This window comes from Triturus cristatus, chromosome 8, assembly GCF_964204655.1.
Source record: "Triturus cristatus chromosome 8, aTriCri1.1, whole genome shotgun sequence".
Classification (NCBI taxonomy): Eukaryota; Metazoa; Chordata; class Amphibia; order Caudata; family Salamandridae; genus Triturus; species Triturus cristatus.
The window spans coordinates 818,272,317-818,300,173 of record NC_140591.1 but is presented as its reverse complement, the minus strand read 5'-3'; the positions used below and the strand labels follow the sequence as shown (position 1 = coordinate 818,300,173).

At 42.8% G+C, this 27,857-nt stretch overlaps 1 protein-coding gene across 2 annotated transcripts in view; it reads left to right on the top strand.

The window, feature by feature from the left end:
* The window catches only part of FGF14 (fibroblast growth factor 14), a 1,410,348-nt gene extending 1,395,672 nt beyond the window's left edge, over positions 1 to 14,676 (top strand). For both annotated transcript variants that reach the window (XM_085622269.1, XM_085622270.1), the window contains exon 5: positions 11,430 to 14,676. In XM_085622269.1, the coding sequence (XP_085478395.1) occupies positions 11,430 to 11,566 (137 nt within the window). In that variant the 3' untranslated portion in view covers positions 11,567 to 14,676. The remainder of the gene's footprint in view (positions 1 to 11,429) is intronic.
* Positions 14,677 to 27,857: the final 13,181 nt, after the last annotated feature.

Here is a 27,857-nt window from a genome sequence, read left to right as displayed (position 1 = left end):
AAAGGCACTTTGTGCACATCCATGCACTGTGTGGCAGGCACCATGTGTCCCACAGGGGCTGGGGGCCCTGCTTGGTGTCCTCAATGTCCCTTTCTGTCTGTGGGACCGCCATGAACAGGCATTCGGAAGGGGTTGTCCTAATCCCTACAGCAGTGCCTGCGCAGGCACAGCCTCCATTGTAGGGTTAGGAATCCGATCGCCTCCCGACGGGATCTTTGATCCTGTCAGAGGCAGCAGTCTTTCCCCCGACATTATCAATCCAACCGCCTGCATCGTAATTCAGTGGTTAGATTGATGCCCTAGATGTTCGACTAATCACCACTGATGTCCTGTCAGTGGCGGTCCACCCAACACCTTAAGGAGAGCCATTGTTGTGAATTGGTTCAATCACCTTTCCACCACATCAATGAACCAAAATATAAATATTAACAAAGGATTACCAGCCCTAACACTAAGATTGATACTAAACAAGCAGGGGCAATGAGATGCGATAGCATTTAAAGTGACTATAAATACATAGCATAGAGGTGAAGACAAAAGTGTTTCTCTATGCACGAAAAGTTGGTGTTTTCTGGAAATGGTAGTTCAGTAGGGTTTAGCAAAGTGTCCCACGGATACTGACTTCCTCCAATGCGTTACTAGTTCTTGCTGACCATAGAAATCACCAGGAGGGACTTACTGAGCCAGCAAATCTGCAGGGATATGGGGACTTGGAGTCACCTGCAGACCCTCAGCAAGCAGGTAAGAGCTGTCAGTGACGTTATGTTAAAAAGATGATCCCTGCCTGCAGAATGTGAAGCTAGGCCCCTGAATCTCCCATATCTCACAAATGCTCATTGGCCACGGAGTGGGGTGGGATGAAACCCCTTGAAGGATTTGGGGGCCCAACTGCACCACAATGGCTGCAGGGCCTTGGGTTGTACCCCTGGAGGTGTGTGTAGAGGTAAGCAGGCAGTGACTGCACGGCTGACAAAGCCAAGCTCCCAGGGATGAGGGTGTAGGAGGGGCGGTTTACTATAGGTCTGGACAGCAGGTGCTCCCTCCATGGGCTCAGTTTGGGAGTGGATGGGGCCAGGGTGCTGAGGGTCTTTCTGCCTGACCAAGTCGAGTGAAAAAAGGCTGTCTATTCGTCCATTAGTTCAATTACATTTCGTTAAACAGCATTGGAATAACGGGGCGGGAGGACATTTTCACTGGTTCCTGGGAAGTCTTCCGGTCTTGGGGAGTAGGGGGAACCCAAGGGCCATCTTGGTCAGCGTGAGGGGCAGCAGGAGGGCACGGGATACTCCCAGGGGAGGACGCGAACTACCGTCTTATCACAGATACATGTACAGTGCCCTTATCATGGTGGCACTGGATGACTATTAAGGACTGTTCACCCAGCACATCTCGTAACCTACCGAGAGACGACTCCTGGTTCACATGAACTTCGGCGCTATTGGATTGCATTTGCATCATTACACATGCCCTGACGAAGTTCTTTATTGAACGAAACGCGTTGGCTGAGGCTCTGTGTCAACAACTGAATTAAAATAAAGACTTTGTTTATATACCAACTACAGACCACTTGGTGTAATTTACTGATAAACTTACCTGGTGGTGCACCACCCCAAAACCCCTTTCGAATTTTCACTGATCTGCTTGGCAGTTAGCATCCATCAACGGCGGATGCAGGGGTGTTAGTATGCACACCATCATCTAATACCATTCTATTCACATTGGGAACTCAGTAAGGAGGTGCAGTCATTGGAGTCCGCCGTTTATCCTGTTTGCTTCAAGGGCAGCAGGAGGGCCTTGAACAGGGGAACACTGTTGTGCGGAGTGGACGTTTGCAACACAGGATTTGGGTTTTTGCTGCAACAAAGTGCCACTGTCACTGTCTCTTTTTTTGTACAATTGATGAGCTTTACGAGGTGCTCATTACATTCTAGAACAATTTCACAAAATTGTGGACTGTGGGATTTTGCAACCTTTCACACCTTTAATAGAGACACATGAATTTTCACAACTAGTTAAATTGGCTAAGCCTCTTGATTATCATGCATCATATTAAATTTACAAATAATGTTTCCTAAATTGTCATGGTGTTTTTGAAATATGTTTTAGCTTTCCAGGTGTTCTGGGGTTACTTGATTTGTCTATTTTCTCTAGAGGTGTTTCACTTGCCATAAAGTGCCAGGTTAGACTGCTAGCTTTCTTGTAGTAGAAGTTACAATTATAACTTTGCTGGTAAAGAAGTGCAAAGTGCTCAGCATTTGCAATTCACAAAGTTGTGAAGTGTGGGAACTTCACATAATGTTGCCAAGAAGTGAAATGTTTTCTTATAAAAGGTTTTGCAGAAATACCTTTCCACAAAACCTTTTTTGCAGGAGAGTTTTCCTCAAAAAAAGGACATCAGTACTTAGTCAGTGTGGCTGTCTGGTAGGTCATCCGTTACTTTAAGATCAGTTCTTTACAACTTCTTTTGAATCTCCTCAGCCGTCGGCCATACAATGTATCTCTGGCCCATTCTTGCACTTTTGGGGCTCTACCAGATAGCCATTATACATCCAGGTGATGCTTACCAACTAACAAAGTAAGGTTTGCTGATTTCATCATCATCTTATTCTTTGAGGGGAATTAGACATACCCAGCAAACTTACTCCAGGCTTGACAGCCAGTACCAACCCCATCCTACTCTTAAACCTGTAAGCAACCATGTGACAACCCAGGGCATGTCCATGTCATATTCAAAAAGAGTCCCCATATGAAAGCATTTACGAAATGTAAATTCTTTAGCTGGATTCAATGTGCTCCTTATCTGGGAATGCTACACCACAGTCAGTCTCAACGCTGATTCGTTATGGGGTCCATCTCTTCTAATTATTTGATACATTCTACTAACCAACCGCCTCTCGTGGTCCACGAGTTCCAAAAGCCATAGTATCGGTGTTGTCAGCAGGATCACCTTTCCGACCCTCCAGGTTCTGAACGCTGCTCTAAACAACCAATAATAATGTACAAATAGGCCAAGGTCTAGATTGAAATTCGCTTTCACTTCAGTACTTGTAATTATAGTCATGTCTGTCACGAGTGTGCACCTACCGTTGTCCATTCAGACAGGCCTGTCATTTCCAGTGGTTTCACAAATTCAGGTAGCACCTAGAGTGATATATGAGGGGAATAGTGAAAATATTCGATTTACATTTATGCAAAAGTCTTAGCCACACTCTCAATTCCAGGGTTACGATATGTGGATAGGCGGTCCTAGTATCCACCTCTTGGAATAATGCAGGCAGAAGTTTCAAAGAGGCTCGTTCATCCTCTATCATCCTCTGATCTATATATTTCTCTCTACCAAACCATCCAGCGACATACTGGAGTAAGGCCGCAAGACGATACTCTTCACAATCCGGTACTTGTAGCCCACCATGTTCATACTCTAGCTGCAGAGCATCTATCTTCACCCTGCTTCAAATTCTCCCAGATCAAATTCGGTGTTCATCTGTTTGAAATTGTACATAGTATAGGGTGTATACAGTATTGGAAAAGATGCAAACATTGTGCTATCCTACCTGCCAAGGGCAATGCCAGTCCACACCCGATAGGAAGGGATCTGCAAATTTTAAAAGTAGTCTTCTACTATTTAATTTATGAAAATCTGCACTTGTGTGAGTGATCTGTACATCTAAGTATTGGAACAAGTATACCTCCCAGGGTAGCTCCAGTGGCGGCACGGCTGCACCCTGATGGGGGCCTTTAAAGAGAACAGGAGAAATTTAGCTTTCTTTATTTTCAGTCCTGAGAGTTTGCCAAACTGTCATTGTGTGGTACACTGTCTTCCGGGTCAGTCATCTAGGTCAACATGTAATGACACCACATGTTGCCTACTATGATCTTGATCTTTAATCCCCTTCCCACTGAGTTAGTGTCTGAGGTCAATTGCCAGAGGTCTTTCACAGGAAGCCTGCCTTGGTTGCTCCCGTGGTTGGGAGTACAGAGAATTTAAATAAGCATAGAACGATCCATTAATTCCTGCTTAGGAATATTGTTATGTCTGAGTCTCATCTCTCACTAATAAGATGTTTGAGAAGCCAACTCGGCAACCTGCCAGAGTTATATCCCTCCCACTGTAATCTCTGCCCAGTCAGTTATGTCAGGGCTCTGTTTTTTTGTTGAATTATGCAGATCTAAGGGCCCAGCCTTCTTCTTGCATCGTTGAAGGGCCTGGCATGGTAGCAGATTGCGTTCCAGTTATTACTTTTTCTTCATGATGTACCTGTGTTTCCAGTTTCATACATGTCGATGTCACCCCAAGCACTGCATATCCGCGTATTACAACCTCCACTACAACCCACTCAACGCCTCTTGTTGTTGTCATATTACAGTTTTGAACAAAAGATGAGCTCATTTCCTCTCTTACACTCTCTCTAAATTCAGATCCAGTGAGTTCAATATCAAGTGAGCAATAATTGGCTTAATTCACCTATATGTGTATTATAAAGAGGTGTTGAGTGATTAGATTGATCAGATAGTAATCCATCCAGAAAATGCACATCTGTGAATAACGGTACAATATCTTGTATTATTAATGCATACTCCAGTCAGGAGTACATCCATGGGTATGTGAGTGACTTGAAAAGTCTTTTCAATCTATATTGCTTATCCTCCAGACATCTACTTCTTTCCTTATAACCAGCCGCTGGAGCGCTCTATCTCACACAACACCCTGTTGAAATCTCTTAGCCATAACGCTGGCACACCTAAAATGACTTTGTGATCTGAGAAATGAAAATGAAGACAATATTGCCATCGGTATGGATCTATCCCTGCCATTCCGCAAACCATATAGAAAAATATCAATTCTTACCAAAGAGGAGTAAGGATGTTTATGTGACTGGTGAATTTTTAATGGCATAATTTGCCTGAACGTGGAGCCTTTTAAACATGCATCTTATAGCATGGCCGATGGCCATGACCCGCCCTAGCCCCCAGACTGAAGCTTCTTCTAATCTGAAGGTAGCCGTGCGATCAGAATGCACACCTTTTTTTGTAGATTGTATTGTGTTCTCATTTATATAGAACTTTCAGTGTCCCTTGTGAGGGAGAGAGGAAGATCCTGTATAGCCCACAGTATCCACATCTGTGCAGAATATGTTGGCCTTCCTAAACCATTGCAGACGCTATCAATAACATTAGTCACAGCTTGGGTGAGAAGCCACTTACCGCTTCTTCCCAGGGAGATCATCAAAGGCCCCAGCTGCACTGTGTAATTTCTTTCTGCCACAGCTCCAGTACATGTTGTCAAGCTGCATTTTCTGCAGGTCATGCTGCCTTTTCATCATATCCTTAATTAATCAAAAGTGCAGCAGAAACAAGGGGTTGAGCAGCAAAGGCTCAGATCATCCTCTGTGTGATATTTATGGATTTAATTTTAAAAGGCATAAACGGATTTTAAATATATTAGTGGCTATGTTGAGAGAAGTTAAGTCAACGATATTGTGGCTTTTCCATATGTTCAAGGGGCTTAACAGGAGGTGGTTTCAAGGTCAGTGCATTGATGCCTGTAGGCACTGAAGAGAAAGGCACTCCCCACCTATAACAAACAACTTCCGGATTGAACTCAAACCATAGTGAGCAGTTCAACTTTAAAAACAGTTATACATCGCGGGCAGGGCCAACGCGTCACCAAGCAACAACAAACCCGATAGGTATTGGTTTATGTGCTGATGGAGAAAATGATGTTACATCAGTGCCAAAATCTTGGTGCAGAAAGGAAGAAATGTGTACCCGAGGGAAGTAAAGTATCAAATAGCATTAGATATAAAGACACAATAGCCAAAATGATCCTAAACGCCTCAAAATTCATGTATGAAACTACAACTTTGTAGACCAAGAAAAGAACTAGAGGACAACGTGTATGCATAGTGTATGTGGAGACTTTATTTACACAAGAATGACCCTGCAGTTAAGGAAGAACAAAATACCCGTCAACAGATCCACATGAAAACATTATTAAACAGCACACCTTTTGAAAGAACACCACCAAATTTGGGAATTGGTGCCCCGACCTGATGCCATTCTGTAACAAAGGAACAACAATTGCTTATTCTTTCAATGGAATGGAATAATGGAATAAAAAGTGGTGCCTGTCCAATGATTCACAGTGGCACATACAGCGCTTATACGCTGCGCTCACCCAATTTAGTCATCTACAGGTAGAGCAGCTCAAAGATGTGCATGGAAGTTCATCCCTTATATGACTAGCTTCACTTCCTCATCACGTAGGAAGAAAGAGAAAAAAAATATTTTCTGGACTACCGTGGGACCCATTCTCCTCTTTCTGGGGCCGATTCACAGAACTAATCTGAGATAAATTTACTACTTTTGGTATTCACAGAAGGCATTTAGTAGTAGTAAATTTAGGATAACTTTACTACTACTAAATGCCTTTTGTGAATACCAAAAGTAGTAAGTTTAGGATTTTATCTCAGATTAGTTTTGTGAATCGGCCACTCAGAGGGTAGCTACACTGCAGACTTATGTATTTGAAAATGGGCTACTATTGACATGTTTGGCAGGCAGGGTCCACAGGCGAGTGTAAGCAAGTACATGCTCTCTGATGTCCCCCATCATAGCAAAATGTGGAGTGTCTGGAACTAACAAAATGTTCCAGGAGGAATTATGCTTTTTCGCTTGTCATTTTTTCAATAACACAGGGAGAATGGTCGTGTCAAAGTTCAAAGGGAAATCTCTCATTGACTCTTAAACGCTGTCTCCTTCCTAAATGCTCTACAGTGGGAAGTTACAAGGGCGCCGTTTTTCAGTTGTTAATGTTCCATGGAGGTTCACACTCTACTTGGCAATGAGACTCATTAACCCAACATTAGCTCTACGATTATGCTACAGTGTCCTATTGACAGTGACTAGTAATTAAATGAATTCTCACACTTTAAAAATCTTATTGGTTTTTAAAGAAAATGGCTCCCAGAATGGTGTAAAATCATCGCGTTTTATCCCATTATCAGAGAAGCAAATCCTTTATTGTTTTCAGAAATGCCATGTAACGCTCTTGCAAATTCAATGCCCTCCGTTCAAAGGTCATTCAGGTAAATGTTGAGGAAAGGCTGATGACTTTTGCTGTGGATGTTTAAAGATCTACGATGAGGTGTTGGCTAATATCCGATGAAAAATAACTGGATGAATCCAGCACATTATCTATAGTCAGTTCTGTTCGCCATATATGCTTTTTTATGTGCTTGCATCTTTCAAGCAAGCTGTACTATTTCTTGAAGTCCATTAATCGATCACTCGAAGGAAGCCCTTTGGGATGGTTACTTATCTGAATTAGGTTATTGGATTTGGCCCCAGATGCATTGTGAAGCTCAAAAAGTATTGAATAATTGAGATTACTGGACTCTACTTGAAGGGGATTTTCCCTTCTGCATTGTCTACATAGCAAGGAGAGACCGCTCCCCAGGTATCTAGGGTGATGGTTTTACAACATTTTAGGATTGTGCCTGTTTTCCATCATGCTGTTTTACTTATCTTTAGCTAATTGGGTTACTGGTTGAGGGGGGCAAACGCCTACTCCATTAGCAACCACAATTCCTGTCAGGTTGAAATTACAAGCAAATCCCAAATTAATATGTGCTTACCTCTCAGGAAGCTTGGCACAAAGCAGTGAGGCTTAATGTAGAGGAAATGTTTAAAGTAGTTATGCCTCACTCCACACAGTAATAAAGTGAAAAGACAACACAAGAAAAATTCCACACTAATTTAGAAAAATAGAGTAAAATGTAATAAATTATTTGAGACAAAGCAGACAACAATCCAATCAGTAGAACCCGAGATATGCCGTTTAAAAGATTCAAGTGAAAATAGTGCCTAAAAGAAAAACGCTCCAACTGTGGTGATCTGGTCTCACAGACTGGGACAAAGTCACAATTTCAGGCTGACTGTGATGGACCCCCTGCTGGATATGGGGACCATGTTAGGCTCACTGAATAAAGAACTTCAAATCCTGGTTGTGGAGGGTTCTGAGATCCCTCATCGAGGATGTGTTGCACAGGTGTGGTTTTGATGAGCTGCAGGTGGCAATGTGAGGTTTGGCATTGAGGATGCTTTACGCAGCGATGGTTCTAATGGAGCCATCAATGAGGTTTGTGATGTGAGGACCTTCGTTGTCATCAAGGGTGTCATCGATTCAGGCTTGCAATGCAAAGTCCTACATTGGGGATGTGTTGTGCAGCAGTTGTTCCAAGGAGCTGTGGGCTGTGATGCAAGGTCCCGTGTCAGGGATGCGTTGTGCAGCGGTAGTTCTGAAAAGGAGGTACGAGGTGGTGTATCGTACTGTGTTGGTTCTGCTTAAGAGACCACAGTTGGGCTGGTAGAGGACATTCAGGCCTACTCCCAAGGGTCCACAACTGCTGCGGCACCACTTGGTGGGAATGAATCACAGCAGACAGAATCTAGATTCTGGGTTCAAGGTGGTTGGAGCCTTTTCTGTCCCTGAGGCTCTGATCAGGATGCCAGCCAACTAGTCCTTGTAGTCACTCTGGTGGACCTGGGTTCAAGATGCAGGTCCAGTCCTTTTAACTCATGCAGCAGAGTAGCAGGGCAGTAAAGTAGCAGTCCTTCTTGTACCAGAGCAGCACAGCAGTCATTCATTCAATCAATCAATCAATCAATGGCTTGTAGAGCATGACTGCTCACCCGTACAGGTCTCAAAGCGCTGGAGACGGGAGGGGAGCTGCAGATTCGTCGAAGGCGCTGTGGTTTAGTCGATGAGCCATGTCTTGAGGTCCTTCCTGAATTGAGGCAGTGACGGTGATTGCCTGAGGTGGAGAGGCAGGGTGTTCCAGTTCTGTGCTGTGAGGTAGGAGAAGGATCTTTTTCCGGCTATGGTCTTGCAAATACATGGGACGGTGGCCAGGGCAGGTTGAACAGAGCCAAAGTTTCTGGTGGGTACGTTGAATGCAGAAGGTGGTTGAGGTACACAGGTCCCATGTCATGTAGGGCTTTGTAGCTGTGTGTGAGAAGCTTAAAGGGGATTATTTTGTTAACTGGGAGCCAGTGGAGTTTGAATCCATTGGCGCAGTGAGCCTCATGTCTGGGCTTACCCGGCATGAAATGCATTGGGTTTATGTCATCTACATTGCATTATAAGGAATGGTGAATCCCATGTGTTTCTGGAGAAAATCCTGGACAGGCACTCATTGAACTTGAAGGGGATTATTGGAACATGAAAATGTATGGCTAAAAAGGTTTACTCAAGGAATAAACTGGATGAAAAATAAAATAAACTTTTTAAACGTCCATTTTCATTTGCTGGCTGTGCATTCTAGGCTTGGGGGACCTGACGAGGCTCAAGCTTCTATTTTGAAGATATTTAACTTGCAAGGTCTAAATGGCAGTTTTAAACTGCACATACAGGTTGCAATGGTAGACCTGAGACATGTTTGACAGGCTACTTAAGTGGGTGGCACAATTAGTCCTGCAGGCCCACTAGTAGTACTTAATGTATAAGCCCTGGGGACATGTAGTGCCAAACAAGCCAATTTTACCATGTTTAAAGGAGAGAGCACAACTGGTCCACATGTATAACCTTAAAAGACAAGTGCTACCACACCTCCAACAAGTATGAATTCAAATGGCCAGTGCAGCATTGCCACCCATAAACAAGGCCTAAAATACCCACTGATATCGCCCACACCCTTATGTAGGGGCTGAAATGGTCAGCACAGTTTCTCAACTGACTTATATAGCTTCAATAGCCCAGTTCATCCTTCCCATCCACAGTGATAGCCCTCAAAGACAACTAAAGCCTCCCACTTGCCAGCGTAGTATCAGTAGCCTAGTACAGCTCCCCTAATCTGAGCTCCTCTTACATCTGGGCTGTTGTCGTGCTGGGAGTGGAATGATAGTGGCCAGCATGATCTACACACTGACAGAGAGCCTTGAGCACTACCCCACAGCTCCCTTCTTTTTCGATGGCAGAGAAGGCATACAATCCTGCAAATCTTATTAACAGAATTTGGTCCCAGTTCCTGTTCATCATGGCACTACACAGATCTGGGTCCCTTTCTTTCTGCACAGTTTTTTATTCTGCCCTTTGCCTTTCTCTTTCCCGTAAGCACAAAACAGGAGACTTTTGAGGGGTTACACTTCTATTTTATGCTTAATGAGCCTGAGATTGGATAAATAGTGAGAACAAGGGTCGGATTGGTAAGGCGGGCACTCAGGCAATGGGCGAAGGGCCGGTATCTGAGTTCCAGCTGTGAGCTACTTTTTTGGCCAGCGTGGTGGGCGATTTGGGCTGTGTCTGTGCAGTTCAGATGCCACCACCAGCCCAGTGGGGGCCTGAGCGCCCATTTTGAGGCAGATGGGCCTCTATTACATCCCTTTTATCAACCGTCTCTTGCTGGGCCCATCCATTAATGTAGGCATATTGAGCAGGGGGCCTGAACAAAAGTGTCCTCACTTATATTCGATGGGGTTCACCATTGTGAATTAAGATGTGAACAAAGTGTCCTGGCAACATTGCATTTTGTTTATCTTTGTGAAGTTAAGAAAACATTCCTCTTTTATAGAAACCCCCCTCCTTCTTTATATAATACTTAAAACACTGTAGAAGTGTTTTGAAAAAAGGCCCAATCTGCAAATGTGGGCTACTTTTTTATGGTGCCTGGGCCAATTTTTAATCCCAATCCAACTCTGGTGAGAACTACAGAACGTTTAACGTGGCTATCACAGATGTGTTTTACTTATGGCACAGTGCCCCTGCAAACTCTTCCTTTGTTCTGTTTCCTTGTCTCTATTTCTCTCTTTCTTCTTTTCACTCTCTACACTACCCACATTTCTAAAACCCCTCATTTCTAAAGTACATTGCTGATCACTCCTTGTTACTAAGCTCAGTGTGCCAATAGGAAAGACAAACTGCCTGGAGACAATCTCAAAAATATCTATGCTTATTAAAAATGAACGCTAATGGTGAGTATATTGGGCTGTATAAAAGAAGACTTCATGATCTATTATAGTTATCAACTAGATTTTCGGAGGTTAATCAGAAAATTCTCTTTTGACAATTAGATTATCGTATAATGAGATATTGTAAAGCCGGAAGGGAATCAGACTCCCGCTCCTTTATAATACAAACCAGGATAGGATAATTGCATTCCATTTCTCAAGGTCCCATTAACAAGGGGCATTCTTTATGCAACATATTGTCTCCTATTCAGCATGTGCGTCACCATTAGCGCGAAGTCATATCTACATTGTGAGATTATTTCTGTAACTAGCGCATTCTTTCCAAAGCAATTCCACCCTAAATGTGATTATGCAAGTCGAGGCTATTTTACTCCCTTCAGCTTTTGTCGCATTAATGATCGAGTAGTAATCTTACTAAGCGAGTATGTCTTCTCTTTTTCTTTCTTCTCTTTCTATCCTAGTTGCCATGTACCGCGAGCCGTCGTTGCATGACGTGGGAGAAACTGTGCCAAAGGCTGGAGTGACTCCGAGTAAAAGCACAAGCGCATCTGCAATAATGAACGGGGGCAAACCAGTGACGAAGAGCAAGAAAACATAGCTAGGGAGTTTACAGGTGTTGTGACTTATTGAGCCATCCGCACAGTTGCGTGATTTATCCTGGCCAAACTTTCACTTCCGGTGTCCGTCGATCAGCTCAAAGCAAGTGAACTCAAGCTTGGTCTCTGCTGTTCCCGAACTCGTGCTGTAAAGAAAAGCGGATAAATCCCAGCGTGCAGCTCCTCTCACATCAAAAAGACACCTGGAGTACCAGCTAACTCAGACCATGGAATGCCCTACCAGATATGGAATGCCTTTTTAATATCTTTTCTGTGACTGTGACACTTCATGTGAATGACATACTTCACAAGTTCACTTGATACCTTGCCTGCTAACAGTAACCCATAAAAACCCGCCCCTTCTTTTTTGAGCCCACTTCCAACAGAATTTCATGTGGTATACATTCTATTTTGTAGCTCACACATAATATCCAGCCCTTTCTAGTTAGATGCTGTACAGATCTGTGCTAATGGCAGTTTCTCTTCTTCCCACTTTTTTTAAAAATGAGGCTGCCCCGGCCTGTGACCTTACGCAGGAAAGCTGTTATTTCATTGGACACTTTGAAATGTTGCAGGTGGCCTAGCTCGAAAGCAACCAGGGAATCAAGAAGTCTCCAAAGAGCTGTACTTGTAAGTCATAGCTCCAACAGACAGGACCATTTTCATCTGGACTGCAGCATTCACTAAAAGTAAAATTGCTATGGTAAATGAACCCTATTCTAATGAGATGAGTTGACATTACTGTTGACGGAATCCTGCCAAACGCGGGCAGTGCGAGGATCACATCGCTCACTATCTCCTGACATTCCCCCTTTGGTGTACTCTTTTATGTGCTGGCAACATATCACAAACTGACTAGTAATTGTAAATTTCGCCTTGCCCAGGAAGCAAAATAATCTTGTCTGATTTTGGTTGACGGGTGGATCCGAATCACCCAATAAAACTGAGGTCAACTGTGCATTCTTCTATTTCTCTCCATTGACCAATCAAAAGTAACTGCGTTCAAGTGAAGGAGAGTGGAGCAATTTGAGCCCTTTTACAGTCCCCAGTTATTGTTAGGAATAAACACAAGGCCTTTAACGGAGTATTTAGCATTTTTGCATCCTGACTCAAAGCATGGGCTAGGCTGGTCTTGTTTTTTATTAACAGCAATGCAGATAGACGGGACACAAATATTTGTTATTCTTTTTAAAAATCCCTTGCAGAGATGTAATTTTTTGCACAACATGTAGAGCCTAGTGCTGCTTCCAAGTGAGAGTACCATTACTGGCAGTGCTTCCAAGTCAGTGTACTATTCCTGGTACATACTTGAGCACAGACTGATCACAGGGTGCATCACCTTAAACTGAGGCTTCAGAAAACTGAGACAGGAGAGAGTACAACTCATCATAAGTTTTGGTCCTAGAGAGGTCAATTTTTTGTTGTTAATGTCAAGGTAAACCGTAGATGCTGTGCAATGGTGCCAGGCTTTGCGCAATATGCGCTGTTGTTCAAGACCAAGATTGGAGCCCTTAAGTTCCAAAAAAGTTTAAATCTACGTTTTTTATTTCATGCAAGGTAATCATTCTAACCATGTCCTGTAAGTGATTAGTGGGATTGATGTTTCGACCCACAAACTGAGGGTTACCACCCCCCCCCATGGAAGGTGTTGCTCTAATCCCTAAAAAAAAGTGGTTGTGTAGCAGCTTTACGCTAAAAACCAATATCGTCTGACATTTGAGTACGCCATGGTGTAGTTGAAAGCCATGTGACAGGAGACTTCAGCTGTCTATGATAGGCCTGTTGCAGTCGGTTTCAGGGCATGCACCATTTTAGTTGATCGCTGTCATGCTCCTATGCTACAAATCCACACACGTTCACTGTGCTGCTTTTTGGGTTCGCGTTCTTATTGACCCCGCGCAAGGCAACAGTAAAAGCTTGTTTCTATGTAGTTAAGAGACAGGAAGCACATTAGAAAGAAACTCATTATCTAGGTCTTCGAGGAAAAAGAAGCTAATTTAAATGCTGTAACGAAATATGCACAAAGATACTTTTAATTTGAAACTTTTGGAGCTGGGCTCTCAGGGCCACACCCACATGCGCACGCAGGCACACATGCAGACTCACAGACTTACACACTGTTTTCAACAAATGGGTGCCGACTCACGGGGTGGGTCTTCGCTCCGCAGACCAGTTGACTGGTTGAAATGAAGGATGAATTTATTTTTGTATATGACTAGTACGTACTGTATATGTATCACACCTCTGTTTTTTTGTTTGTTTGTTTCTACGGTTTGTCTGTAAGCGTGTTTATTCCTACGAATGGATGTCTTAAACCAGTTTCTTCTTAAAAATATGTTTAACCATAGAGCAGAGGGGTTCTCCTTGTTATCTGTGCTTTCGTTAAGACTTTTGGGTTTGTCTGTTGTCTCACCTGTTGCATGGGACGAGGATGGTGATGATGAGCTGCATGTCATTAGGCTATCTGTATCAAGAAGTTGTTGGTATGTATTACTAAAGTTACATGCATATATGCAAAGGATTTGTCTGCATTGTACAGTTTATGTGTTGACTATCATTTGTTGTATACACGGATGCAAGATGTTGAATAAACTATTTATATGAAGGTAAAGCGAAAGAAGCTAACAGCATTTCTGGAACAGATTGTGCAGGGTGGCCTTTCAATGGGGGCTACATATATGGCAAAAGACCATGTAAATAGGGTACAGCATTTTGATTCCTCCCTTTATACCATGCCAAAGAAAATTTTAGCTCCTTAATGTTACCTCGACGGTTGTTTCCCTTTGACCGAGTGCCACCCCTTCCCATCACAATTGAATTTACTGTAAGAATATTATGAACTGTCTGTTATTACGAACATACTGTATAGTGAAGCCACTGGAATCAATTTGTACTCGCAAAGTGTGTGTTTTGTACTTCTATGTACATATAAACAGAACCTTAAAAGATACTCTGCAAACGTTGCCTGCTGCATGGGTCACTGCCTATGGCCCGCCATTGTTTTGCCTTTTCTTTATGTAATCCCAGAATGCTTTGCACAGTCCAGATGAGATAATTTAATAACACTGTTTTGGTAATGTAAAGGGAATGTGAATAATACAGATATTCATTATTACTTCTTCCTTCATTGCGTTCTTTCAATAAAGTTACATTTTTAGTTCAGCATGTTTACTCGACAGCCACAATCCCATAGAAATACTGCAGCCACCCTGACTGTGTCCAAACTGTGTCTCAATTTTCAGAGCAAGGTCTTGAGAGAACATTTGATGGGTGTATGGTTTGCAGAGTAAAGAGGACACAAATATTGTGGGGACAAAATATTGTGGCAAAAATTTCAAGGACCTAAATTCCAAAATGATATGTGCATATTGGTAATTAAGTATTTACTATGCATAACTCCACATCTAAGTACTTTGAAGATATATATATGCCAAGGAACACCATGTGGAGTTAAATATAGCAAACCTATGCTTACCTATATAAACTTACCTATACTATATTTTGGTCTTTGATTTTTTGCTACAACATTTAGGACCCACAATATTCTGTTGTCAGTGTTCTGGTTAAATACCAAATTTGACTTCTTAGGAAAATTATGTTAACCAAAACATTGACACTGTTGGGAAAATCTGTACTATACTTATTTATTGACACAAGACATGAATGAAGAGCTAACAAAATCAATAGTTAATTTAGTTTCACTTGTAGACCATCACATTTAGTCATTTTGTTAAAATGTCAACTCTGTTTTTACAGCTCACTAGCAATTAGATACTTCTTAGGCCTAAGATAAATTTTAATAATGATAGCCTAATTTGTGTAATTCAAGAATTTTGCATAATTCCAAATTTCTGATATTATTGAAATTTCGCATTACGCAATTATGTGTAACTTTTGTCTGTGAAAGATTAGTTTTTGCAGAAAATATCTCACCAAGAGACATTTTTTGCTCAAATCAGTTTCCTGGTGGTATTTTGCAGGATGTTTACAGAAAATCTAAAGTTAAACTCATGTGAAAAAACACGGCGAGATACCAGAAAGTCATATTTTACTCTAAATAGCTAATTTTATCAATATTACACAATATTGAGCACTCTTAAATGACTTATTTATAATAAAACCCCTTCCACTCGTTGTAACCAACAGTTTATGATACAAATAGAAAATCATTAAGTGAGGTGTCTTGTTAAGCCTCGTATAACTCACTTGTTCAGATGTAGGTGATGGGTCCAGCACTTGTAAGAGTTGGTTCTTTAACTATTAAGAATGCTTCCTTGTGGCTATAATGTTAAAACAGTGTTGCCATGGAGGCCTGTATGGCAGAGAGCAGAACTCATGTTGCCTCACAAATATTTATGTGTGAAATGGCCCAACTGCACGGTAAGCTACATTTTCTTTCCTTGTATTACCTAAATACCCTCAATGTGTGGTAAAATGTCCTCATTTTCAGTACAAGGTGAACACCTGCCTAATAGATCTTAATATTTCTAACCAACTACCTGAAAATGTATACTAGAACCTTGTTTTTTTCTTGAAAAAGACTGCATAGATGTATTTTCATCCTAAGGAAATTTATGCTGATGATTGAATACTGCAGAACTCCAGAAACATCCACACCAGTCCCGGCGTAATGGAAAGTTCCAGCCTAGGACTAATCTCAACTTTGGGGCATGTTTAGTGAGTTAACTGTGTGGTATACACACTCATTTTGGTGTATTATGCCCGGAGTTATTACCAGATAGGTAACATAGGCAAATTGAAATTAAAGAAGCAGGGAACTGGCTCCTCTCTGGTCAAAGACCACAGTGACTGTATTCCTTTCCAGGAAAAGACACCAAGAAACTGTTGAAATTATTAAATTAATAAAAATCGTAGCCCAATCCTGAGCCCTTTTCTGAGGTAACACATTGGCTGGAAAACATGGCAATTCAAAAGCACTAGTACCACATTTCCTCTTTGTGTTAGATTACATCTTCCACAATGAAGAAGTTGCTTCTCTCGCGACTTTTGAGCTCACATCAACATACTTCACAAAGGTGACCCTGAACACAATGGCATCCAAAATTTCATTGGATGGAACACAAACAATGCTGGGGATAAGCCAGTGACCTGGTACTACATATACCACCTCCCTTGACATCTCTTTAAACTCTTGTGTATTTGCTTTAATGAGTCCTAGCTATATATCCAAGTAACCGCTTGCCCCTGATAGCCATTTCACTGGAGCATTCCATTTGCTTGTAGTGATATCCAGTACATTTTAATAGCGTAGCCATGCACATTCACTGTGAGACACAATCATACACAATGTAATCTTAATGAAGACTCATTTTGAATCCAAGGCACGAGTCATCGAACAGATAACTTGTTTCTCATGCAGTGTATCATACCACACATTTTGACTTTTCTACGTGTGATAAACAAGAGGTATTGTATCTCCCAGTTTAATGGTACTGAATTTGCCAATCTTTCAAAGTCAGACTATTCAGCATGGAAATGCATGTACGTACCCATAGTGAAGGTGACCTAGAAAATCATCACTTAAATTCAGAAGAGATATCCACAGTTCAGTTTATAATCCACGATCTTTGCCGTTTAATAGACCCTTTTAATTCTGTATATAGCAGTAGGATCCGCAAAGTAAGAGAACATCACTTAAATCAAACTGTGAATTAAATGCAGAGATCATGAGATCTAAACAACATTTGACCCAGCATTTTCCCAGAACTGGAAGCTTACTCTCCTTCCAGACCCTCAATAGCTCGTGACAGACTGCATGCTTTCCAACATATTATAAATTGCTGAGGGATATCTGTGAGTTTATTTTATACCTTTAAATGAAGTGTAGGTGAAGGTGAAAGCTAACTAGAAGGGATGCCTTCAGGTCTTGTCTGTTGTATTATTTAAAAGGCTTCTTCTCTTTATGTGCAACAATAAATAACTTTGGGTTCATAAAATCACAATGTGTAGGCTGGGAATAATGAATACCAAATATTAACGGGTCAAAATATTGTGACCACAATATTGAGAGACAAAATATCAAAAAGTAAGTTTCTATACATTTTCCATACCTAACTCCACATATACATACCTTGGTGATATATATATCTTAAAGGTACATAGAAGTGAAGTTAAGAATAATAAATCCTTATCTTCCTCTATGTGCTTATCTGTTTGATATTTTGCTCCTCAAAATTGTGGTCACGGCATTGTGAGTCACCAATATTAGGGATTAAATATTCAGTCAAAACAAAATGTTATTCTCCCGCAAGATCAAAGTCTCCTTATCTTCAAGGTGATCCTCTGACTGGCTACCATTCGCCCTTATGTTTACTCCATATCAGCGTACAACTAATATTTAGATGGCAAACCTCATTAAAAAAATGATTCAATTACCACACATCTCTGTGAAATAAGATTGAGCAACCAGAGTGACAGGCAAATTGTAGGATGAATAAATTATGTAAAAAATGTTCTGATCTGGCTTCTGTGAAACATATTTTTGCATCATGGGCAGCCTGAGCTTCCTTCCTTGCGTTCATCAATAAACATGTGCTGTATGAGACATGGCATCTATCAGAACTCACTGTGAAGCTGAACGGCCTATTGTCAGACTACAACATTTCCATTTTGAGGCTGACCCATGCCAGTGTCACTGAAATCTGTGCCTGTTGCTTATTTGGTGAAATTACTAAAATCTACTCACACATCTCACAATTCACATAATTAACCACTGCTAGAAGTCTGTATTAAATATGACATCATATTTCACCTTTAACCATGTGTTCAAGTTTAGGAACTTTGGGAAGTAAATTAGCTAGGAAGAGGAACGTGTGCTCTCTCAAATTGTTCAGGGCGACAAGGTTACTTTTAATACTGTAAGCAACAGAATGGCAATTGCCCTAAAGCCCCAGGCACTGAACTTCAGTCATCCTTTTTTTGCTTTCTGAGCTTCCCATCCTTGACTAACAATAACAGAGTTTTGATTTGATTAGGATTTTTCTTTTAATTATCCCACTCTGTCTTTCTGGCAGGTGAAGGGTTTCATTCAAGCATCTTAGAGGTATTAAAAGGAAACCATTTGAAGAAGATTATATGGTAAATAAAAAAAAAATGTCAGAAAATGAAGTGGTGTTTCATTGAAATAATTTCCATAGCAGCTAATGCTCCGAAATAAATTACTCCATATTACTAATTCTGGGATTTTTCAGGATGATAACCTAGGGTTTAGGGTGAAAAAGGAAATGCAGTAGATAGGGATAGTAGATGGAGTGAAGTACTATGCTACATACACCCTTATTACAAGTTGTTTCCTTGTAGTATTTAGGATGTTCTTTAATTAATATTGTAAGACATTGGTTGATGCGGTGAGGGCCCTGGTCACATAATAAATAGAATATTTGTCAGGGTGAATCATCAAAGTCACTAAATAAACCTGTGCTCTACCCTCTGGTAGCTTGGCACAAAAGTAGCCAGACCTGACTTGAAGGCAATGTGTAAAGTACTTATGCAGCACACAAACAGTAATAAAGAAAAAACACAACACAAGAAAAATCCCAACCCCATTTAGAAAAGTAGAATAAAATGTAGAAATGGGAAACAGACGTTTGCTGTTTGGCATGAAGAGCAGTTCGCCTTCAGAAGTTTGCATTGCTGGAAAAAAACAACAGTCATTGCTGATGCGAGGAGGACCCCCTTGTGGTTGCAGAGAGCCCAAAACTTTTGGATTGTCACCTGTAGCTTAGTTTTGAAACAGGAGGAGTGGATTCTGATGGCAGTTAAGGGTCCAGAACCTGGGAGGCACCTCTTGGGGACCAGGACTCATTCCAGAAGAGGCCAGCAGCAGAGCTCAAGCTTGTCCAGTTGGTGCTGGTCAGCTGGGCAGTTGCAGGGAAGGTCTCTGAAAGCTTGTTATGTACCTCTGGCTCAATCAGGCGGTCAGTCAACTGACCTTTGAAGCAGTGGCGCCTCCTCCGCCGCTAAGGAGCAGTGTAAAAGCAAAAATAACATGATAATAACTGAAGTTATTTCTGTCATTATCATTTTATTTTCAGTATTAGTCGGGTTGGGTGGGGCGGGGCTGGGCTCCCATGATGTCTGGTAGGAGGACTGTTTGCTGCACTCCAAAGTGGGCATGACTGCCTGGCTGGCCTCTCAGGCCGGCCAAACAGTCATGCACACTATGCATGTTGCCACCGGGCTGCATTACACGGCCTGGTGGGGAACATGCCCAGTCTCCCATTCACCATCTGAGCGCCGAGCCACGGCGCTCCAACCAATCACAACACTGCATTGCAGTGTTGTGATTGGCTTAGGGGAGGGAGCCTGTGTGATTCCTGGTTACAGCAACCACAGACAGACAAAGAGGGACGACGGGGCAGCGGTGAGGCGGTGTGTGTGTCATTTTTAATTTTGTACACCCAGCTCCCTCCATTCTTGTTCTCTGCCAGCTGCTACTGCTTTGGTGTTACTTCTAGGGGATCCTGGGTTCAAGGCTAGCAGATATAGTCTTCCTTCTTCAGACAGCAGGGCAGTCCCTTTTATGAATCTTCCACAGGCACAGGAGTGTTCTGGTGAGGTTTTTTTATGGTGCCACCTAGTGGCAGCCTGTGTGTGGGGTCCCTCTCTTTGTCTATCCTCAAACTGGTTATGGTCAGTTCAGCTCTTTTTCTTGGGTTTGGTTCCAAACTGTCTAGGGCAACAAATGGCAGGCAGGTCCAGGTGCCAGCTGTACTTGCCAGTGACAGAGCAGCCAGCTTCAGTAGTCAGGAAGGGGATAGGCACTAGGCTCAGTCTATCCCGCTCAGGAGAGGAACACCTTGCTCCATACCCAAGGCCCTGTTGTCCCCTGTCTGGAATGAATGCACAACACACCACAGGAGAGCCATTTAGATGACTGTGGACACTAGCAGAAAGATACATTTTGTTTAGACAAGAAAATGCCAAATTTCTAAAAGGGGCATTTTCAGAATGGTAACCTAAAATTTGACTTTATCATTAAAAATGATCATCCATTACAATTCAAATGAGAGGACGAAGTCCCCAAACTGAAGTTATCACTTATTAAATCTAGCAAGGCAACCCAATGTTAGTCTACAGAAGAGATAGCCTTGCTACAGTGAAAAATGATTTTTAGGAACTTCTCATTGTCGGGACATGTAAAACTTAAATGCACATGTCCTACCTTTCAAATACCATACACCCTACCCTATGAGTGTTTAGGGGCTACCTTAGGGGTGATTTATAATTATTTAAAAAGGAAGCTAACAAAAACGAGTTCCACAAAAATAGGAGAATGAAGGAAAAAAGACTTGGGGAATAGCAGGACAAGGCTTTCAGGTCTAACAAATATCTCTGTGATCCTACAAACATACCAAAGTTTCAGTCACATTCAAATAAATTATTACAGACTTACTCTGAAAACAGTACTAGATAATAGATGGATAAGTAGACTATATAACTAAACACTGAGTGCATACATCGAATTGCCTCATATAAAGAAGCTCTATAAAATCAAATGTTCATGGGATGACACATCTATATTACACATAGGATCTGGCAAATAAACATCAGCTCTTGACTAAATAGCAAAGAAACTCAGCTTATTTAACATAATACATTTCAAGTTAACATGATACTTTGCAGCACACACAAACATACAGAATGAAGACTGGTGCCGGATCAGAAGTAAAGAGAATGCAACTACAGTGTCTTTTAATAGCAGGCATATCATTTACTGGTTAAAAGATGACCAGCAAATCTAAAAGTCACAATATATTAATGCCTGAGATTCAATAAGCTCAAAAAATCCAGCCAAAGGCAAAGAATAGTTTGGGTCTTAACTAAACATTTCACTAACTTCCCAACATATTGCGGATCATATAATAAAAACAAGTGCTTATGCGCTCATGGGCAACTAGTAAATGGCTCCTTTGATTCAATAAATCCCCGACTGCAGCTCACCACATTTAAACTGACTGTGTAATATCTTAAAAAGCAAATATATTGTGCAGCAAAACATGTTGCTTATCATTCAAAACTGTATCTTAGACTCCCTTTCTAACATTAACAAATGTATTAATAAAACACTAAGGACCTGATTTATATCTTGGCGGGCGGGTTACTCTGTCACAACGGTGAGGGATATCCCATCTGCCGAAATATAAATCCCATACGATATAATGAGATTTATATTTCGGCGGACAGAATATCCGTCACTGTTGTGACAGAGGAACCTGTCCACCAAGACCTAAATCAGGCCCTAAGGCTCAGATTTACTAACACATTGCACTGTGTTTGTGCATCACAAAAATTCCAAAAAACCCAGCGCAAAGTGTTGAGGTGGGATTTACTTTACAACAAAAATCCCGACTATGCGCTAAAAACCTATGCCTTCTTGAGGCAGAAGTAACAGTGGAGCAACTTTCAACAGTCTCAACATTTTTCCAACTTTGCTCATGTGCTGCACTGAACAGAACATATTCAAAGTGGTAAAAGTATGAATGCATGGTTTTTGTACTAGAAGGATCAGCTGGCAGTACAAAGCCTATGCTCAACAGAACACACACACTCATGAACTATTGTCCAGCTGAACATGTACCTTTTCACACAACAAAGCACAGTGAATTAGAGTGAGTGATGTAGAGAATGGAAGTCAAAGACAAAGCTAACGTACAGAGGGATGCCAATGTTGTGGTATGAAAGAAGCGTTTGTTTTGAAAACGAAATAAATGTTTTTCTTTTTTCTATTTTCCTCTATTTATCTGGTTGAATATTGACAGTCCTATCACCATCTAGGCATGGATAAACATTTAAATGATATGCTTCTATTATCCATTCCATTCAAATATATTTTAATTTTACAATCCCGACTCAAAATTCGTCGTACCAGTTTTTACAATTAGCTGCAATCACAAAATGCCAAAACAAGACAAATACAGATATTTTCTAAATGACAATAATGGTGCTTTTCCAATTCATTAATGCCAAAGTGTTTTTTACAGGTTTCAGAGGACTTCTTATTGCCATGGGAGAAGTGTTCTTTTAAGATTGTATAACCCCCACCTTTCTGCTCGCAAATGCTTCTCCAATCAGTGCCGGGGTAAAGTCAGGATTTTTGCGGTTAAGGTGTAAATAGGACTGGGAAGGTTTTCACTGTTTTGTCTTGTGATACTATGTCCCAGATCTCCATTACTAAATGTAAATCTGAGGCATACATAACTTCTGGTCTATGCTGCAAGAGGAACCAAAGGAGATCTCATAAAGGTCTGCCCATCAGCCCGCCTTTCAGGTGAGTCCAGAGGTTTTAAATTTTCCTCTCATTTCATGATTTGGCATGGACTTCGGTAATGCCAAGAATAAATAAAATAGCTTACGAAATATATTAATCATTAGGGCCATCCAAGATATAGAGATAGGCTACCATCTATTGAGCTCTTTCTTAATGGATGCTGTTACTGAGGGAATAATTGGCTTTGTACAAATCTTGCATCAATGTTAATAGAAATATCTATATACATATTCACTGAAAAAACCATAGGTTCCAGGGGCATTATAATGTTTTTTTTTTTATTATATTTATTAAGGTTTTAATTGTCATGACACACATATAACATACATTGCAAAAAATATGTCCGTCATTACCGAACTGCCTGAGCAGTTGTACTAATCATTATACATTCTGTTGACATATTACAATTCAAATCACAGGCCATGACACTTTAAACAAAACTACACCAAATAACCCCCCTTCCCTCCCCATGAACCCTCATAAATTGCATGTAGCTAGTAAAAAGATACAACACACTCAGACAAAGTTCGGACTAGCAGCAACTCTTTTGCATATAAACATTTCGTATATGATCCAATGATTACGTCTTAGCCACCTCCCACACAGTTGTTCATACATAAATGCAGGACCCCGTATCCTCCAAACCCCGACTACATCTCCCTTACAATTCTTTCGCCTTAAAGTCTTCCAGTATCGCATTCCACTCTAAGGAGATGGGCTTTTTGCGCATTCCCCGGTCTTCTTCCCTCTTAAGTTCTGCGCCCTCTGCTTTGCCCCACCTCACCATCTTGCCATGCCACTCCATCACCAACGGTGCCGTAGCAGTTTTCCAGCGTTTAGTAATTGCACGCCTGGCCAGTATTAGCACTAAGTTAGCAAATCTGATCATGGGGTTGCCACTTTTGGCTTTCATACCCAACCCCAGTAGAGAACGTTCCGCCAGTACACCTCGCCCTCCCGGCACCACCTCCCTGAGGACCTCGTGCACCTCCGCCCAATAGTGCTGCAAACGCGGACACGTCCACATCATATGGAGCAGGCCGGCACTAGGGTTCTTGCATCGTGGGCATGCGTCCGCCGCGGTCGGATACATTGCGTGTAGCCTGCGGGGGGGTCAAGTAGGCACGATGTAAAATCATAAGTTGGATGAATTTAAACTTCGCATTACAGGACACCTTTCTGGGATAGTCTAGTATTGCAAATGGACCAGTGCGTGTGTCGGAGGTTCCTCACCAGCAGGAGCCCAAGTGGTTCTAATATATATATATTTAGATGGCAAACCTCATTAAAAAAATGATTCAATTACCACACATCGCACTATGGCAGCGTGTAGCAGAAACAGAGAGTTCGGCACCCCCCTCTCCTCTACAAACGTGTCGTGGTTCATCAGTGTGTGATCTGCAAACAACATACCAACAGTATCTACACCCGCCTCCGCCCATGTAGAGATGTGTCTCCGTGAAACTGTTCCCAGGGGTGCAGTTATACCAAGTAATGGTATATTAGGTGCATATGGAGTACATGTCTTCGTGTAAGCCAATGCTCTTTTCCAGTACGTTATTGCCACCTTCAGCAGCGGGGGAGCGGTTGGCGCGAGCACTCGACCGGGCAGCAGCAGCGCATTCAGGTGGCCTCCATCCCATTCTCTCTGTGACATTTCTATTTCCTGGAGGTTGCGCCCCACTATCCAATATGATAACCACTGCAGCTGTCCCGCATAACAATATGCCTTAAAATCCGGTGCGCTCATGCCCCCACCCCTGCTGGACAGCTGCAGTTTGGCTAGGCCCACTCTGCGCCGATCCGGACCCCAGATCAGCTCCACCAGCAATGTATCCAGCAACTTGAACACACTCATCGGGAGCACAAGAGGTAGGTTCATGAAGTAATAAAGTAACCGTGGGAGCATCACCATTTTGGCAATAGCCACTCTACCGGCCACCGAGAGGGGAAGAGACATCCAGAACTTTATTTGACCTCTCAGTGAGTTTATCGCACGGATTACATTGCCATCTATGACATCCCCTGGTTCCCTATACACATTGATACCCAAATACTTAATCGTGGTCGGCGCCACCCGGAATGACCACTGCCCAAACTGTATAGTGTCCTGCAGCAACCCCTCCGTAAACGCGAAGGCATATGACTTAGTTTCATTGATAGCAAGCCCTGACAATGAGCGAAATTCGTGAAATAGCGCAGGGAGGGGCCATGAGACACCCCCCAGATCTGTAAGATATAGGATAATATCGTCCGCATAGGCGGAGACAACATGCGTATCATGGCCAGTTGTAATACCCTTATGGAGCGCCAGTCTACGAACCTTCTCCAATAGGGGTTCCAGAGCCAACACAAAAATCAAGGGGGAGAGCGGACAGCCCTGTCTTGTACCTCTCGCCACTACATATTGTCGCGAAATATATTGTCCCATGCGAGCTCTAGCAGTGGGGTTAGTGTATAAAAGGGAGACCCATTGTATGAACGCATCCGGTATCCCGAACCGCGGTAGAGTCCGGAACATGTAGTCCCATCGTAGAGAGTCAAAAGCCTGACGCATGTCTAATGAAATACACCCCTGATGTTGAGGGTGCATTCTGGAGTGCGACATAAGGTGATGCAACCGCCGGATGTTATGGGCTGTACTACGGCCCGGTACGAACCCGCACTGATCCGTGTGAATCAGTCGGGGTATGTGGCCTTGGAGCCCTATTAGCTAACAATTTACTTAAGATTTTATAGTCGGTATTGAGTAATGAAAGGGGTCGGTAACTTGCAATATCCTTACTGTCCCTACCCGGTTTGCGCAAAGAGACCACTAGAGCCTGAAGTGTGGTAAGTGGCAGAGAGCCATGTTCCAGAGACTCCTGATACATTTGGCGCAGATGCGGAACCAGCAATGGCATATAAGTCACATAAAACTCAGCCGGCAGGCCATCCAGTCCCGGAGTCTTATTCTTAGGAAGTGCCCGGAAAGCCGTTCTGATCTCTGCCTCCGTCACCGGACCCTCAAGCCCCTTCCTGATCTCATCTGTGACCTGCAGGAGGGGGAGTCCCTCGAAGAAGGAGTCAAACTCTCTCTGATCCAGCTCCGCTGGGGCGGCATATAACGTCTCATAATATGATTGAAAGGCCATGTTTATTTCTAGTTGTGTGGTTGCAAGAACACCCTCTTGTGTATTAATTTCAAGTATCGGAGCCGTCTGTGGGGCTTCGCGTATTATCCTGGCCAACAATAGTCCCGTCCTATCTGCCTCAGCATGCTGTTTTCGGGTATATAAGGTGTAATCTAGCACTCGTAAGTCTTCCAGCAGTTCTGCATATTGAATGCTCGCGTCCTGCAATTTCCCGTTCCCCGAAGCACCCCGTACAGTCTCCTGTTCTAACTCCCGTAGGTTATTCTCAACGGCTTTGAGCCGAGTAAGTACAGCAGCACGGGTCCCCACCTGTGTACTAATTGCAACTCCCCGCAGCACTGTCTTAAATGCGTCCCACTCAAGCTGCCGCGTGCTGGCAGTATGTGCATTCACCTCAAAATAACTTGTTATTGCTGTGGATAGCGCTTCCCTGAACACCGAGTCCTCTAGCAGAGTGGGCTGCAGTTTCCATGTCGGAACGGGGGTAGGCACCCTCCCCCATTTCACAACTACTTCCAGCGGGTTATGATCAGAAAGGGTTTTACCTAAATATGTAGTGTCCAACACATTAGCTACCAGGGACAGTGAACAAAAAATCCTGTCAATACGGGTGTGCAGGCCATGAGGTGGTGAATAGAAGGAGTACTCCTTAGCTGTTGGGTGTTTCATGCGCCACACATCACTCACTCCCCACCCGTCCGCCCATCTATGCAGACAGTCAGCCTGTTTCTTGCTTCCTGTATTGTGCAATGGCGGGTGAGACCTATCCAGATCTATGTCAAGCACTGCATTGCAATCGCCACCCAACACCCACGGGTAAGAGTCCCACCCCGCCAATGCCGTGGATAACAGGTCCAGAAATCTATCCTGCTCCATGTTTGGGGCATATATACTTCCCAATACCGCACGACGCCCATCCAGAGTACCCAGAAGGAGCACATATCTGCCACTGACATCAATTCAGTGCTCTAACAATTTAAAGGGTGTGCCATTCCGGATCCAAATTGCGGCTCCCCTAGCAAATGCCGAGTATGAGGTATGGAACAACTGCCCCCTCCATTTCCTTTGCATTTTAATGGCTTCAGCCGTCGTGAGATGAGACTCTTGCAGGAGCGCAATATGCACCTTCCTGAGGTGAAGCTGCGCTAAAATTCTATGTCTTTTGTGTATGGAACCAAGCCCTCGCACGTTCCAAGACGTAAACGTATATGTGCTAGAGTGTGCCATCCAATCCTATCTTACAAACAGAGACCTGTCTTGCCTTCTCTGCCCGTGGTGGAGTGTGTTGCGAACATGCAATATGGTTCATATCTAAACTTCCCAATACTAGGTTCCCCCAAAAAACGTTAGAGGGCCAAACTAAGAACCAGAAACGATACCAAAAGGCAGTCGCCATAGGGGGAGCGGCAACCACCATGCTATTGCACACTGTAGCCCGCATGCAGTGACATTATTTACAGCGCTCCAACTCCTGCCCCATCAACTCAAAATAATTTTAAAGAACGATACCCACCGGCAGCATTATGTACATTGGAACATAATAAATAGCAACTTATACGATACCATCTTTCAGAGGGACCACTATATTACATCAACATTCGTTCACAGTCTGTGGGGTAACCGATGAAAACAGCACAAGACTATGCTCAGAGTCTGACTGGATTGTATCGTCCTCCGATGAATGAACAATCTTATCTCGGGTTTGGGCGTCATGATCCGCCAGGGCCGCAGCCGTCAGGAGAGCGTCCTTTTGACTGTCCGATATCTGCTCCGGAGATGGGCTCACACCGGTCCCGCCGCCACGTCTCCCATTCCCTGCCGAGCCTGTCGTTCCCGTAGTTCTCTCCAAAGACCTTGCAGATCGACTCG